The sequence below is a fragment of the Triturus cristatus genome, chromosome 12, assembly GCF_964204655.1.
Source record: "Triturus cristatus chromosome 12, aTriCri1.1, whole genome shotgun sequence".
Classification (NCBI taxonomy): Eukaryota; Metazoa; Chordata; class Amphibia; order Caudata; family Salamandridae; genus Triturus; species Triturus cristatus.
In genome coordinates this window covers 11,969,723-11,985,108 of record NC_140595.1, presented here as the reverse complement: position 1 = coordinate 11,985,108, position 15,386 = coordinate 11,969,723, and the positions used below count along the sequence as shown (strand labels likewise).

Here is a 15,386-nt window from a genome sequence, read left to right as displayed (position 1 = left end):
CCGCCTCCTCCTCACAGAGGGCGCCGCCTACCTTCTCTAAGCAGTGATGCTCCATCGCTCTGGCTGCAGTTCCCTCTCCTCCCCGCAGAGGGCGCCGCCTTCCTTCTCTAGGCAGTGATGCTCCTTCGCTCTAGCTGCAGTTCCCTCTCCTCCCCGCAGAGGGCGCCGCCTCCCTTCTCTAGGAAGTGATGCTCCATCTCAGAGGCTGCAGTTCCCTCTCCTCCCCGCAGAGGGCGCTGTCGTTCTTCTCTGGCAGTGATGCTCCATCTCAGAGGCTGCAGTTCCGCCTCCTCCCCGCAGAGGGCGCCGCCCCCCTCCCCGCAGTGATGCTCCCCTCTCCCCACCGCTGTCAGGATCCCTCCGGCTGGAGATGCTGAGAGGCCAGCAGCCACCGCCTGTCCCTGTCACAGCCGCCCCCTGCCAGGGCTAGAGGAGGCGACACTCGGCTCTGCTGGGCCGGACACCCCGGACCCCGCCGGACACCCCCGGGAGAGCAGCAGCGAGGGGAGGAGAGGACGGGAGCGCAGAGATGGAGTGAGTGACGTGCGCGCTGCCGATGCGCCCCAGCCTCAGCCGCCGCTCCGTGCCCCCTGCCTCACTCCTTCATCTGCACCCCTTGCTTCGTGCCCCCCACCTTGTGCAGCATGTACCCCCACCCTGTACCTCCTGCCCCCTACCTTGTGCAGCATGCACCCCCACCCTGTACCTCCTGCCCCCCTACCTTGTGCAGCATGGACCCCCCACCCTGTACCTCCTACCCCCACCCTGTGCTGCAGGCACCCCCCCCACCCTGTAACTCCTGTCCCCCCTTCACTATGCACCCCCACCCTGTTTCTCCTGCCTCGCTCAGACTGCGCCTCTATGCCAGGTCCCCACGCCTCCCCAGCCGCCTCACCCTGAGCCTCCTGCCCGCACCTTGTGCCTTACACCCCCCGCCCCCCCCGCCCTGTCCCCACGGCTCCTCTGCCCAGTGCCCCTCAAGCATCGTCTACCTCACGGCGCCTCCGACCCTGGCCCTCATGCATCCCATCCCGTGCCTCCATGTTACCCCTGCCCGTGCACCCTTTACCTCCTGCCTCCCCATCCGGTCCACCCCAGACACGCTCTGCCTCGCGCCTCATAAATCACGTCTTCCCTTACCTCTCGCCTCACAACCTTCTCCCGCCCTCCTTCCTCCAGCACCCCATGCACCGCCGCTCTTGCACCATTGGCCCCTGTACCCCCACCTCTTTCACCGCGGCCCACCCCTGCATCCTTTACTCCTGGCTGTACCAACACGGCCCTCCCCGTGGTGCACCCCGTGCCCCCCCCCCACCCACAGGTGTTTACAGTCTGTGGAGGAATGCGGGGTGTGCGCATACCTCCCGGGGTGGGGGTCACTTAGTGTGTGTGGGGGGGGGGGCTCTGTGCTCGGGGGAGGGGGTATGCATGCGTGCGTGACAACGAAGAGCAGATTGTCGGCGATGGTTATCAGCAGGCATCTGTGTACAATGACATGTGTAATGTGAACCTGTGCATATGTTCAGTGTGTGTGAGATAACGCGGGTGTGAACATGGCCGCGTGGATGGTTTCCAAGGGCGCATGTATGGATGTGTGTTGATTTACAACGGTGTGCAGCTGGTTGTGTGTCGTATCCACTGGTGTGTACATGCGCCGTTCAATTCAATAGCTGTGTGCATGGCTGTGTGGGAGAGCCCCAGGGTTGTGTGTTCATGGATGGGTGTGTACATGGTTTCTGTAAGTGCCTCATGGGTGTGTACATGGTTGTGTACGTGCGAGCCCCAGTGCGTATGTAAGTGGCTGTGTGTGTGAGCCCCAGGGGTGTGTCCATGGCTGTGCGTGTGAGAGCTCCAGGGGTGTGTACATGGCTGTGTGTGAGAGCCCCAGAAGTGTGTCTATGGTTGTGTGTGAGCCCCAGAGGTGTGTCCATGGCTGTGTGTGAGAGGCCTTGGGGTGTGTACATGACGGTGTGTGAGAGGCCCAGGGGTGTGTGCATGGCTGAGTGTGAGAGGCCCAGGGGTGTGAACATGGCTGTGTGTGAGGCCCAGGGGTGTGTCCATGACGGTGTGTGTGAGGCCCAGGGGTGTGTCCATGGCGGTGTGTGAGAGCCCCAGAGGTGTGTCCATGGCTGTGTGTGAGAGCCCCAAGGGTGTGCCCATAGTTGTGTGTGACAGCCCTAGAGGTGTGTCCATGGCTGTGTGTGTGAGAGGCCCAGATGTGTGTCCATGACGGTGTGTGTGAGGCCCAGGGGTGTGTCCATGACGGTGTGTGTGTGAGGCCCAGTGGTGTGCCCATGGCTGCGTGTGTGAGCCCCAGAGGTGTGTCCATGACGGTGTATGTGAGTCCCAGGTGTGTGTCCATGGCGGTGTATAAGAGCCCCACGGGTGTGTCCATCGGTGTGTGAGAGGTTCAGGGGTGTGTCCATGGTGTGTGAGAGGTTCAGGGGTGTGTCCATGGTGTGTGAGGCCCAGGGGTGTGTCGATTGCGGCGTGTGAGAGCCCCATGGGTGTGTGTGTGAGAGATTCAGGGGTGTGTCCATGGCTGTGTGTGAGAGACCCTGGGATGTGTCCATCGCTGTGTGTGTGAAAGCCCCAAGAGGTGTGTCCATGGTTGTGTGTGAGAGCTGCAGGGATGTGTACATGGCTGTGTGTGAGAGCCCCAGGGGTGTGTACGTGGCTGTGTGTGTGTGTGAGAGCCCCAGGGGTGTGTACGTGGCTGTGTGTGTGTGTGAGAGGCCCAGGGGTGCGTCCATGGTTGTGTGTTGGAGGCCCAGGGGGGTGTCTATGGCTGTGTGTGAGAGGCCCAGGGGTGTGCCCATCACTGTGTGTGAGAGGCCATGGGGTGTGTTGATCGATGTGTGTGTGAGATGCCCAGGGGTGTGTGCCTCGCTGTGTGTAAGAGGCTCAGGGGTGTGTCCATCGCTGTGTGTGAGAGGCTCTGGGGTGTGTCCATGGCGGTGTGTGTGAGAGGCCCAGGGGTGTGTCCATGGCTGTGTGTGTGAGAGGCCCAGGGGTGTGTGCCTCGCTGTGTGTAAGAGGCTCAGGGGTGTGTCCATCGCTGTGTGTGAGAGGCCCTGGGGTGTGTCCATGGCGGTGTGTGTGAGAGGCCCAGGGGTGTGTCCATGGCTGTGTGTGTGAGGCCCAGGGGTGTGTCCATCGCTGTGTGTGAGAGTCCCTGGGGTGTGTCCATGGTGGTGTGTGTGAGAGGTTCAGGGGTGTGTACACATGTGTGAGAGGCCCTGTGGTGTGTCCATCGCTGTGTGTGAGGCCCAGGGGTGTGTACACGTGTGAGAGGCCCAGGGGTGTGTCCATTGCTGTGTGTGTGAGAGGCCCTGGGTGTGTCCATGGCGGTGTGTGTGAGAGGCCCAGGGGCGTGTCCATCGGTGTGCGTGAGAGCCCCAGAGAGGTGTGTCCATGGCTGTGTGTGTGAGAGGCCCAGGGGTGTATCCATGGCTGTGTGTGACAGCCCCAGGGGTGTGTCCATGGCGGTGTGTGTGAGAGGCCCAGGGGTGTGTCCATCGGTGTGTGTGAGAGCCCCAGAGAGGTGTGTCCATGGCTGTGTGTGTGAGAGGCCCAGGGGTGTGTCCATGGCTGTGTGTGACAGCCCCAGGGGTGTGTCCATGGCGGTGTGTGTGAGAGGCCCAGGGGTGTGTCCATGTTGGTGTGTGTGTGAGCCCCAGGGGTGTGTCCATGGCGGTGTGCGTGAGAGGCCCAGGGGTGTGTCCATGGTATTGTGAGAGGCCCAGGGGTGTGTCCATGGCGGTGTGTGTGAGAGGGTCAGGGGTGTGTCCATGGCGGTGTGTGTGAGAGGCCCTGGGGTGTGTCCATGGCGGTGTGTGTGAGAGGGTCAGGGGTGTGTCCATGGCTGTGTGAGAGCCCCAGGGGTGTGTCCGTGGTTGTGTGAGAGGCCCAGGGGTGTGTCCATGGCGGTGTGTGAGAGGTTCAGGAGTGTGTCCATGGCTGTGTGTGTGAGGGGCCCTGGGGTGTGTCCATGGCGGTGTGTGTGAGAGGCCAAGGGGTATGTCCATGATTGTGTGAGAGGCCCAGGGATGTGTCCATGGTGGTGTGTGTGAGAGGTTCAGGGGTGTGTCCATAGCTGTGTGTGAGAGGCCCAGGGGTGTGTCCATGGCTGTGTGTGACAGCCCCAGGGGTGTGTCCATGGCGGTGTGTGTGAGAGGCCCAGGAGTGTGTCCATGGTGGTGTGTGTGTGAGCCCCAGGGGTGTGTCCATGGCGGTGTGCATGAGAGGCCCAGGGGTGTGTCCATGGCGGTGTGTGTGAGAGGGTCAGGGGTGTGTCCATGGATGTGTGTGAGAGCCCCAGGGGTGTGTCGGTGGTTGTGTGAGAGGCCCAGGGGTGTGTCCATGGCAGTGTGTGAGAGGTTCAGGAGTGTGTCCATGGCTGTGTGTGTGAGGGGCCCTGGGGTGTGTCCATGGCGGTGTGTGTGTCCATGGTTGTGTGAGGCCCAGTGATGTGTCCATGGCGGTGTGTGAGAGGTTCAGGGGTGTGTCAATAGCTGTGTGTGAGAGGCCCAGGGGTGTGTCCATGGCTGTGTGTGTGTGAGCCCCAGGGGTGAGTTTCTGGTTGTGTGTGAGAGCCTCAGGGGTGTGTCCATGGTTGTGTGTATGTGTGGGAGCCCCAGATGTGTCCATGGCTGTGTGTGAGAGGCCCAGGGGTGTGTTCATGGCTGTGTGTGTGACAGTCACAGGGGTGTGTCCATGGCTGTGTGAGAGGCCCAGAGGTGGGTCCATGTTTGTGTGTGAGAGCCCTAGGGGTGTGTACCTGGCTGTGTGTGAGAACCCCAGGGGTGTATCCATGGCTGTGTGTATGTGTGCGAGCCCCAGATATGTGTCCATGGTTGTGTGTCATGCGAGTGGGGGGGGGGGTGTTGCTCAGGACAGGTTTTGCGCTCGCACTGAGACGTGCCCTGCTTATTTCAGAATGGAGTCAGCACGCCTACAATTCCCAAAATGCACATTAATAACCGCGGGGCGGAGGGGATGGGATGAGAAGGAAGGAATGATGTCACTGGTGGTGCTATGGCGCTTGTTAGCTTTGAATAGCGCACTCTGTCGTAGTGTGGCTTCGCGGCACTTCTGCGTACACCGGAGTTTCAGTGGGTTTTGTGGAGGTGTGGTGTGGTCAGCACGTGAGTGCGACGATTTTAATGACTTGTGGGTGTATTGGTGGGTGGACCCAGAGGGCTGTACCACATTTCTGTTGTAGGGCGTGCCCACTGCCCTGTAAGGCTGTATGGATGTTGAGGCTGACTGTGGCAAGCGCTCACTGCCCTGAGTACACTTCAAGGCGCTGCATTGCAACAGGAGAGAAACTGTTGTTCCATTGTTGCATTAATGTGTCGGTGGCTTCTGATCTCTAGGATTGGCAGAATTATGCACAGCTGCGCTGCCGCACTGCGAGTTACTCGTGCTGCTGCTGTGTTGTAAAAGACACACAATTGATGGACGGAATGCAGAACAAATCAAAACATTCTCCCCCAGTCAAGAGATATTTGTTGAATCCATCATCCTTCTTTAGCTGGCTTCGCCACAGGGGCGTAACACAGGCCCCCGCAGGCCCCGCGGTGCGGGGGGTCCCCAAGCTCCAGGGGCCCCCCTTGGCACTGCACTCTGGCCAGAGAGCTCCTGATTGAGCCTGGAGGTGGCCCCTCTTCGTACAATGCAGGGAGGCCCCCTCAATTTTCGTTACGCCAGTGCTTTGCCACCCCAGTTTAGACCTGGTCATTGCAAATCAGTTTTGACCCTGTGCCCAATGGGAGCAGTCCAGCCCAAACTGCCAAGCCAGGTCCTCCCTGGACCAAACACAAGCATCCTGGGACCGGCTTCGGGGTTTCACCCCAATTCAGCTAGGATAGCTTGAATCCAGTGGCACAGTGAGCCCGGGACCCACGTCTAGGCATACCCGGCGCACTTAGGGCGAGAAAGCAAAAGACACACAATTGATGGACGGAAGGCAGAACAAATCAAAACATTCTCCCCAAGTCAAGAGATCTGGGTTAAATCCATTATTCTTTTGCTCACCATGCCACCCCTGTGTTGTATCAGTGATTGTTACTCCAGAGTCCCAGTGACTGTTTTGTAGCAGCAGCTGTACTGCAGAAGTGACTGTTGCTATGATCTAGCGGTAGTTGTTATTGTGTTGTAACAGTGGTGTTGTAGCAGTGTGTGCTGCTGTGTCTGTAACAGTGAATGTTGCTGTGTTGTTGGAGTGGGTGCTGCTACGGTAGGCATTGTAGCGGTGGGTGCTGCTGTGTTGTAGCAGTGAGTGCTGCTGTATTGTAGGTGTGGGTGTTGCTGTGCTGTTGGAGTGGGTGTTGTTGTGTTGTTGGAGTGGGTGTTGTTTTTTTGTCTAGTGGATGCTGCTGTGTTGTAGCGGTGGGTGTTGTAACAGTGGGAATTGCTGTGTTGAGCAGTGAGTGCTACTGTATTGTAGGTGTTGCTGTGTTGTTGGAGAGGGAGTTGCTGTGTTGTAGCAGTGGGTGCTGCTATAATATAGCAGTAAGTGCTGCTGTATTGTATGTGTGTGTGATGCTGTGTTGTAGTGGTGAGTGCTGCTGTGTTGTAGGTGTGGGTGCTGCTGTGTTGTAGTGGTGGGTGATGCTGTGTTGTAGCAGTGAGTGCTACTGTATTATAGGCGTGGGTGCTGATGTGTTGTTGGAGTGGGTGTTGTTGGAGTGGGTGTTGCTGTGTTGTAGCAGTGAGTGTTGCTGTGTTATCTAGTGGGTGTTGGTGTGTTATAGCAGTCGGTGTTGCTGTGTTGTAGCGGGGGTGTTGTAGCAGTGTGTGTTGTAGCAGTGGGTGTTGTAACAGTGTGTGTTGTAGCAGTGGGTGTTGTAACAGTGGGAATTGCTGTGTTGTAGCAGTGAGTGTTGCTGTATTGTAGGTGTGGGTGTTGCTGTGTTGTTGGAGAGGGAGTTGCTGTGTTGTAGCAGTGGGTGCTGCTACAATACAGCAGCACTTACTGCTATATTATATGTGTGTGATGCTGTGTTGTAGTGGTGAGTGCTGCTGTGTTGTAGATGTGGGTGCTGCTGTGTTGTAGTGGTGGGTGCTGCTGTGTTGTAGCAGTGAGTGCTGCTGTATTATAGGTGTGGGTGCTGATGTGTTGTTGGAGTGGGTGTTGTTGGAGTGGGTGTTGCTGTGTTGAAGCAGTGGGTGTTGCTGTGTTATAGCAGTGGGTGTTGCTGTGTTGTAGCGGGGGTGTTGTAGCAGTGGGTGTTGTAGCAGTGTGTGTTGTAGCAGTGGGTGTTGTAACAGTGTGTGTTGTAGCAGTGGGTGTTGTAACAGTGGGAATTGCTGTGTTGTAGCAGTGAGTGCTGCTGTATTGTAGGTGTGGGTGTTGCTGTATTGTTGGAGTGGGTACTGCTGTGTTGTAGCAGTGGGTGTTGTAGTAGTGGGTGTTGTAGTAGTGGGTGTTGTAGTGGTGGGTGCTGCTATATTATAGCAGTGAGTGCTGCTGTGTTGTAGGTGTGGGTGTTGCTGTGTTATCTAGTGGGTGTTGATGTGTTACATCACTGGGTGTTGCTGTGTGGTAGCAGTGAGTGTTGCTGTGTTATCTAGTGGGTGTTGATGTGTTACATCACTGGGTGTTGCTGTGTGGTGGCAGTGTGTGGCTGTGTAACTGCAATGTAACCGTATACCTTGAGTAGTGCATTGAATGTTGCTGTACTTAGCAATGTGTATTGTATAGAGCAGTTGAAGTTTGTGTTGAAGGGGGTGTTGCGGTATTGTTGATTAGGGTAGTGGAGTGTTGCTGCATCTGTTGTTATATAGTAGCAGTGGCTTTGCCATTAGTGTGTTGTGGCTGTAGCTGTTAGCACTTGTGCTGATGCTGGATGTTGCTGTGTTATTGAGTGTGGTTGTGTTGCAGCAGTGAGGTCTGTTGTGTAGTGGCAATGTACATTGTATTGATACAACACTTGGTGTTGGTGTGTTGTCTCACTGTAGTAGTTTATCTCGTTAGCCTGTAGTGCTGATTCCAGCTGTCTTGTAGAGATTGGTTTCCTGCACTTGGCAGTGCTTAGTGTGTTATTGTAACAATGATAGCTGTGGTTGTTGCTATTTATAGAAGGGACACACAACAGATGCTGAACTGCCTTATAGAGGACACGGGATGCAGAACAGGTAGTAGCCTACTCTTGAAGTAGATTTCAAGTGTAGGGTGGAAGGGGGTGATTGGGGGAGACGAGGAAGAGATTGTAGAGAAGCACAACTGACACCAGGTGAAACTCTCTCTCCCTTTCTTTAGCTCTGTATATTGGAGTCTCGCCTGTGCCATGTTTAGATTGTAAAAATTGTTCATTCTACTGCTTTGTAAAAATGTTTCTTTCTAGGGGTGGGGAGACAATTCCAGTCCACTGGCGGAGGCCGCACAGTTTTGTCCGCTACCCGAGTATCGCTGAGTTCCGGCCAAACTCCACCAAGCGCTGCGTAGTGCAGTTTTTTCTCACATGCGGCTCATCAACATTAAGTAGGCGAGCACGAGTGAGAATTTGTATCCCCCACCACAATTTTCGGGAGCTAGAACTCCTCCTGGCGAAATGTTCTAAACACGGGCGGTCGCGGCAGGTCACGACCGTTCGTGTTGAGAAAACTTCTGCCCTAGCAGAAAATCTACTCGAGTGGCGGAAAGGAGCAGCGCCCTGATCGTACAGCGTGGAACAAGCTCCTGGTGCTAAAAGTTATTGCGAGCAGCGCAACGTGCGGATTTCTGCCTGCTCATGTATCTCCGCGGAATCTCACAAAATCTTTATGTAACCCCACAAGCTCTGCCCACCCCTAGTTCATTCTCCTTCTAAGTAAAGGGCTCTGAGGCTCTTCCGGGACATAGTGTGAAACGATATAAGTAAATATAAATCACGGACAGTAGAGGAAGACTGGCCTTGACTTCCGCCCCATGAGTTCAGGGGTCCGGCCCTGGTGGGTCCGTTTTGCACTGGGTGATTTTAAGCTTGTACATGGGGGGGGGGGGTACAGTCGAAACCTTGTGTCCAGTGGGTGTGTGTTCCTACGGATAGTGCACAAGGGAGGTGTGGGCTGCGATTGTGGACACCACATATGGGGGCATAGAAGGGCTGTTCAATGTCCAGTGCTTGTTTCTCTGTTAACTTGAGGATTAAAAAAAAAATCTCTGAGGACTTTGCAAAGTTGGGCAAAAAGCACCTAGTGAGCGAAAAGCTGTGCTAAAATAAGTTTGCAGGAGAAAAACTGAAAAAATACAATCCTGTTTTTTTAAAAAAATTCTCTCATAAAATCTTTTTTTAATAAAGATTGTCTGGTAAACAAAGTTGCATTAAGTGAGAATTTTGCCAACTACAAATGCACCAGCTTTGGCTGTGCCTGGAAAGTATGGTGGCAGAATACACGTGGGTCCCGGGCTCACTACACCACTGGAGTCAAGCTATCCTGGCTGAAGAGGGGTGAAACCCCAAAACCGGTCCTAGGATGCTTGATTCCAGTCCAGGGAGGACCTGGCTTGGCAGTTCGGGCTGGACTGTTCCCATGAGGCACAGGGTCAAGACTGATTTGCATATGGCTGGGTTCAAACTGAAATGGCATGGTGAGCAAAAAAACGATGGATTTAGGCCCAGGTCTTAACTGGGGTGGCATGGTGAGCAAAAGAATGATGGATTTAACTCAAATCTCTTGACTGGGGGAGAATGTTTTGATTTGTTCTGTATTCCGTCCATAAGTTGTGTGTCTTTTGCTTTCTCGCCCTAAGTGCGCTGGGTATGCCTAGACGTAGGTCCCGGGCTCACTGTGCCACTGGATTAAAGATATCCTGGCTGAAGAGGGGTGAAACCCCGAAACCGGTCCTAGGATGCTTGATTCTGGTCCAGGGAAGACATGGCTTGGCAGTTCGGGCTGGACTGTTCCCATGAGGCACAGGGTCAAGACTGATTTGCATATGGCCAGGTCTGAACTGGGGTGGCGTGGTGAGTAAAATAATGATGGATTAAACCCAGATCGGTGACTGGGGGTGAATGTTTTGCCAATGTGCAATATTCCATCCATCCTCTTGTGTGTTTTGCAGAATATCATAGCCAGAATATGGTGACATAAATATGTAATTTACATAATGATAATTCTTTGGAGTTAATAATTTAAAATCTATACCCAATGGAATTTTTGTTTTTGTAACCGATCTTTAGGACATGGGTTACTCGATATATTCTGCTCCGCTGGCAGAATTGGTGGAATTTTGGCCACTCTGCTGTATGCTTGTAACATGTAATTCCAGCCAACTTCCCCTAACTGCCGCGTGGTGGAATTTTTTCTCAAGCGTGGCTCGAAAATGGAAAGTTGGCGAGCGAGATTCGGCATCCGCCAGTGCAATTTTCGGTCTCTAGGAGGGCACCTGCAAATATTTCTCCAACACAGTACGTCGCGGGATCTTGCGACTGAGGTCCGAAAGCTGCTGCTGGAGTAGAAAACCTACTCGGGCGACAGCAAAATCAACTTGAGAAGCTGCGCCTTCTTGCGCACCACGTAGTGCTGTTCGTGTTTATTTTTCAGCGTGTAACGAGCACCCGGCACTAAATCACAGCACGAGCAGTGCAGCATTCCTATTTTGGATGTATGAGATATTCACACATGCTTGTACAACGTATGCCTTTACAACGTGGGCAACACAAAAACGCGTCGTTACCATGCGTTCCATCACAATGCAATTCGTTAGAACGACTTGCCTTGGGGAAGCGCTGGAATTTGGAATAGTATATTTTACCATTTCAACTCCAGTCTGTGCAACAGTAGGGAAGGTGTTGGATTTAAAATCCAACGCTGCGTTCCCTAAAGCAAGTAGTTGTAACGGCTTGCGTTGTAATGGAACGCGTGGTAACGACATGTTCCTTGTAGTGCCTGCGTTGTAATGGCACTGCGTAGTTCTGGCTGCACTGTAAATGCTGTTTCCCTCCTATTTCTGCCAATTCGCAGAATTTTGTGGAATCTCTGATTTTTTTTGTAACTCCCCAAAATTTCATGGAATGAAACTCCGCAAGTTCTGCCCAGACCTATTTAAGACACAATATTTAACAGGTGATATTTTGGAACAAGATATTATGACATACAACCGTCTAGGAGGAGGTGTGCGGAATGGTGTACAGAGGGCGGTTGGTTTGGGCTTGCTCGGGTGTTGGGGGTCCCTATTAGGGGTGAGCTCTTCTATAGACCTTTGATGTGGACGGCAGGCCCATGACTATGTGTGTGGATGTAAAGATGGGGTGAGGCCTTGGAGTGAGCAGCAGCATTAATCGGGGGGGGGGGGTCTACTTCCGGGCAGGGGCTGTGAGGCGGTGTGGCTCATTCCAGACCTGAGTGTAGAGTCAGGATTTCTTGGGGTGGAATCGGAGGTCATGCAGAAGAGGAGGGGGTGGGATGGGGGGTATCTTGTCATGCTACAACCTCGCGCATCTCCACAGTTGGTGGCTGCTCCGCACGTGTTTCCGTGGCAACTGTCTCCTCACTCGTCAGCCTCTGTGCCCTAAATCCACCCTCCAGGGCTTAAAGTAGGCCGGGTCCCACTGTGTCTCGGAACCCATAGTAATTCAACAGACATTGAAACCCGTACCTATCGGGCCCTATATTTATGTCATTAACTTTAATGGGAAAACCATGGTTGGCTTCAGGCTGTAAAAACAACGAGGTGATCCATGCCAGCGACTGAGTTCCTGTTTGTGTTTCCCATGTTGTATGTAACTTGCGTTCCTTCAGCCTGTGCGCTTTTTCCAGGATGCCGTGCTTCTGTATCTGTGTTGTGTACCATATTACTCTTTATAGCGCTTGCTGTGAACGGAGTCACCTCTAGGTGTGTATAACGGGTCAGGGGTCAGAGCTCTGGGGTTAAGACTACTGGGGTGCGGAAGAGGACTCACAGCTTCTGAATTAGAATCTTTTCGATATTATTATTTCAAATCATTGTTATTACTCATTTATCTTGAACAGCTAACACCCATTGGCAAAGGCAATAGTCCTGGCTGGTTTTAGGTGCATGTCAGTTGTTGTGTTATATATCACGACGCAATAACAGAAAGAGACACCCAGCTACCGGTCGGGTGACACACCATGGGGGTCACAGAAATGTAGTTGACATGTTTAAGCCACGGCGTTCATTACATAGGCCACACCCCTTTCAGAGTCCCTCCTTCCTCCCACCTCTCTCGTAGGCCCAGTGTTTAATTTGAGCCGGTGGTGGCAGGTGGAGTCCACCAGCACTCATTTTGGGGCACAAGAATTGGCTTTCTTCGCCAGGCTGTGTCCCAGAGCAGGAGAGAGAAAATGTATTTGGGCTTCTGGATGGGCGGAAATAAAGCGGGGAGGCGTTTTTTAGATTTCACTCCAGAGTCAGGAGAGGGGGGGGGGGGGTGAGGGGAGGAGACGCTTCTCCGGGGGAGTCAACGCTCCTCTCGCGCCCGGAGATATTTAACAATAATCTTTGTGGTGAAACCGTCGAGTGCGCTCCATGCCCCCACCCCTCCCCCAGTCCTTCGTGGAAGGAGTGGCCCTGAAGGATTTCTACCACTCTTCCAAGACAACAATTCAAAATTACTTTCAAACCTCTACGAATCCATCAAGGCCGTGTTCTGGAGTCTCACATTCATTGATTTTTTTCATTAATTGCTTTAGAGATTTTTGCAACCCGGATACTCTATTATGGTTTGCTTCGTTTTATTGCAACTCGATGAATTTATGTATAAAGAGAACAAATGAAAAAAAAGGTTACACATTTCTGAGTGTGAAGTTTTTGTGAGGCGCGGTGGCGGCCTCTGGCAGGAGGGAGGGTACACAGCTCTAGTGTGCACCTGCAGGTGTGAGTTTTTGAGCACAACAGTCTTTAATTGTCACTTACTCGAAGGATATTTAATGGAAGAGTGCAAAGGCCCGGATGGAGAAGGCCTGACGTGAGCTGTGTGAGGGAAGAGGCCCGGCCCCTTCTTTGGGCTTGAATCACATGCTGGTCACCAAATCCAAGCCTGGCCTCTGCTCTGTCACCTACAGCACATGTCTACATTTACTTACATATACCCGCCCACACGTGGGCACTGAAAAGGGAGCTGGAATTTTCACGCATTGTATGATTTGCAGGAACACACAGAGTAAACTTGGTTTCTTTTTCTAGGAACATTTGAAGAAATAACTAATAGTACATTATTTACACCATAAAACACATTGCGTAACATGAGTGGTCTACTGGCATCATGGAGGTACACCGAGTCATTTTTTTCAGATTCTAGATTTACTTGAAGTTGCTGATTTTTAAATGCAAAAAAAGCCTCTAAACAGTCGAAGGAAGGTGTCGACGGCAAATCTCTCCTCTTGGATTTATAGATTATGCTCATATTGCTGACTTGATAATCATTCAGGGCAGTGGCGGTCAAGATCAGGTGTTTCATTCTTTCAGGGACACTGGGCTGTTTTATCCCTGTTTCTTTCAATCATCTCCCTCCATCGAAGCCAACATGTTTCGACCCTCGTGTTAGCTATTTGGCTGGGTCTTCATCAGGATAGGGATTCCAACGTGACCTCGTACAAACCCTGCATGAATACCAAGGGAACTTAAATGTAATATGAATGATCTCCTAAATCTATGTGGTCTTACTCGCTGATGTAGTTTTGCCACTTTTAGAGCACCATCTTGGGCCATGTTGATTGAGGGGCCTGGTAACTCCAACGCTTGGAGCCATCAAATAGATGGCTCACCACTTTACTAAAAATATCCATTGAGTCATGGACGTCTGTCTGCTTTGGTATGGGTTAAAATGTCTTTTACGAATACATCTATGTATCTTTTTGAGAGCAGTTTAAGTATTGATTTCTATGCTAAGACTGTGGGTCCCTCTGGAGCGCATTCCTTGCTTGCTATGTGTATTACGTAACAAACAGAGAGCTGTAATTCTCCATTCGTTGCTTTTTAGAAAATGACATTCCTTGTGAATCGACCAACCACCTTCTTTTCCTGGAAGAAGGAGTTTGTGTCTCTTGATTGTTTCATTGTTGGGTTTCCTTTGACCTTAGTGTTATTGTGTTACACTCTCCTGTTGTTTACTGGCCTCAGCCCTGTAGTTTGTAAGGTCTTGCCCGACTATCACGACCGACATGTTATCTGCAGACTTTATAATGTTTATGAGATCCGTCCTGATGTAAGAATCTATCTTGTGTCTCTTTTCGTCTTACCAATCTTTTGTAAACCTGCCATAACTGTTCATAACTGTCTTTAAGGCTACTTCTTGTTGCAGCGTTGTGTAAGGAGGAAGTAGGAATATTAATGAATTTTTTAACCCCATATAAATTTCAACAGTCGAGGCCTCTTTATCGCTAAAACATATCTTTCATCGTACTTTTCTGAATATTTACACCATTTCTGTTTTTTGGCCTATCTTGAGAGGGCAGCTGTCCTCGAGATCTATTGCTATCAATTCTTAAAAAATATTCAACGAGCTTTGGCCCCACTCAGAGGAGTATTGCTCCCTCGCATCCTGCTATTGCTGCTTGGTGTATCATTCCACCTCCTAGGAAGTGCTTCCACTGGAGTGCACGAAGAACACACTGAAAGGTGCAGCCAATCAACAGGCTCTTTCTCATATTCAATTATTTATCTCCTATTTGCATCTAAACAGGAAACTTCTTTTGCTACTTCTTCCTTAGTATTGGCAAAGCCAGTAGGACAGGCTTTAATGTTGTAAGCAGCATTTGTGCGTGCAACGCATGTGAACAGCATTTGTGCGTGCAACGCATGTGAACAGCATTTGTGCGTGCAACGCATGTGAACAGCATTTGTATGTCCAATGCATGTAAACAACATTTGTGAATGTCTTTGTTTACATGGGTTGGTATATTAAATCCGGAACTATTGGTGTTTGCCAATGCTTGTTACTTTGGTGGTCTGTTCGTTTTACTAGCACAAAGGATACACCTTTTCGATACCACTTTCTCTTCCCCTTGTCTCAGTGCCTGTATTTCTCCTGTATCGCACCCTTGTACGATACGGACGCGGGTACGACGTAGGAGTAAACATGAACACAGCAGAACATGTACAGATGTTCGATAACACCTCAGTGATAAACACTTCAAGACATCCGGTGATCGAAGAGGAAGTGTTACTCAAGGGTGTATCCTTCGCACCACACAGTCCTTCCTTTGTGTTTCTGGGTGTGTTAGTTTTAAGGTGAGTGTTTCATGGCGGTTGGTGTGCTGTTTGGTGAGGGGATACAGGTGTTGCACTGTAACCAAGACGGAAGTAGTGATGAGGTGGCAAGCGCCCACTCACCTACATGGCTCGGAGCCTCGCTGTACGCCTGTTGAGCCCGGGAGGTGTCTGGTGTGCTCTATGGTGTGAGTATAACTTGGTCTGAGTGTGCAGTTGCTGTGGC

At 52.0% G+C, this 15,386-nt stretch overlaps 1 protein-coding gene across 2 annotated transcripts in view; it reads left to right on the top strand.

The window, feature by feature from the left end:
- The first annotated feature begins 351 nt into the window (after nt 1-351).
- PALM (paralemmin) overlaps nt 352-15,386 on the top strand; it is a 269,190-nt gene continuing 254,155 nt past the window's right edge. For both annotated transcript variants that reach the window (XM_085638546.1, XM_085638545.1), the window contains exon 1: nt 352-534. In XM_085638546.1, coding sequence (XP_085494672.1) covers nt 530-534 — 5 coding nt within the window. In that variant the 5' untranslated portion in view covers nt 352-529. The remainder of the gene's footprint in view (nt 535-15,386) is intronic.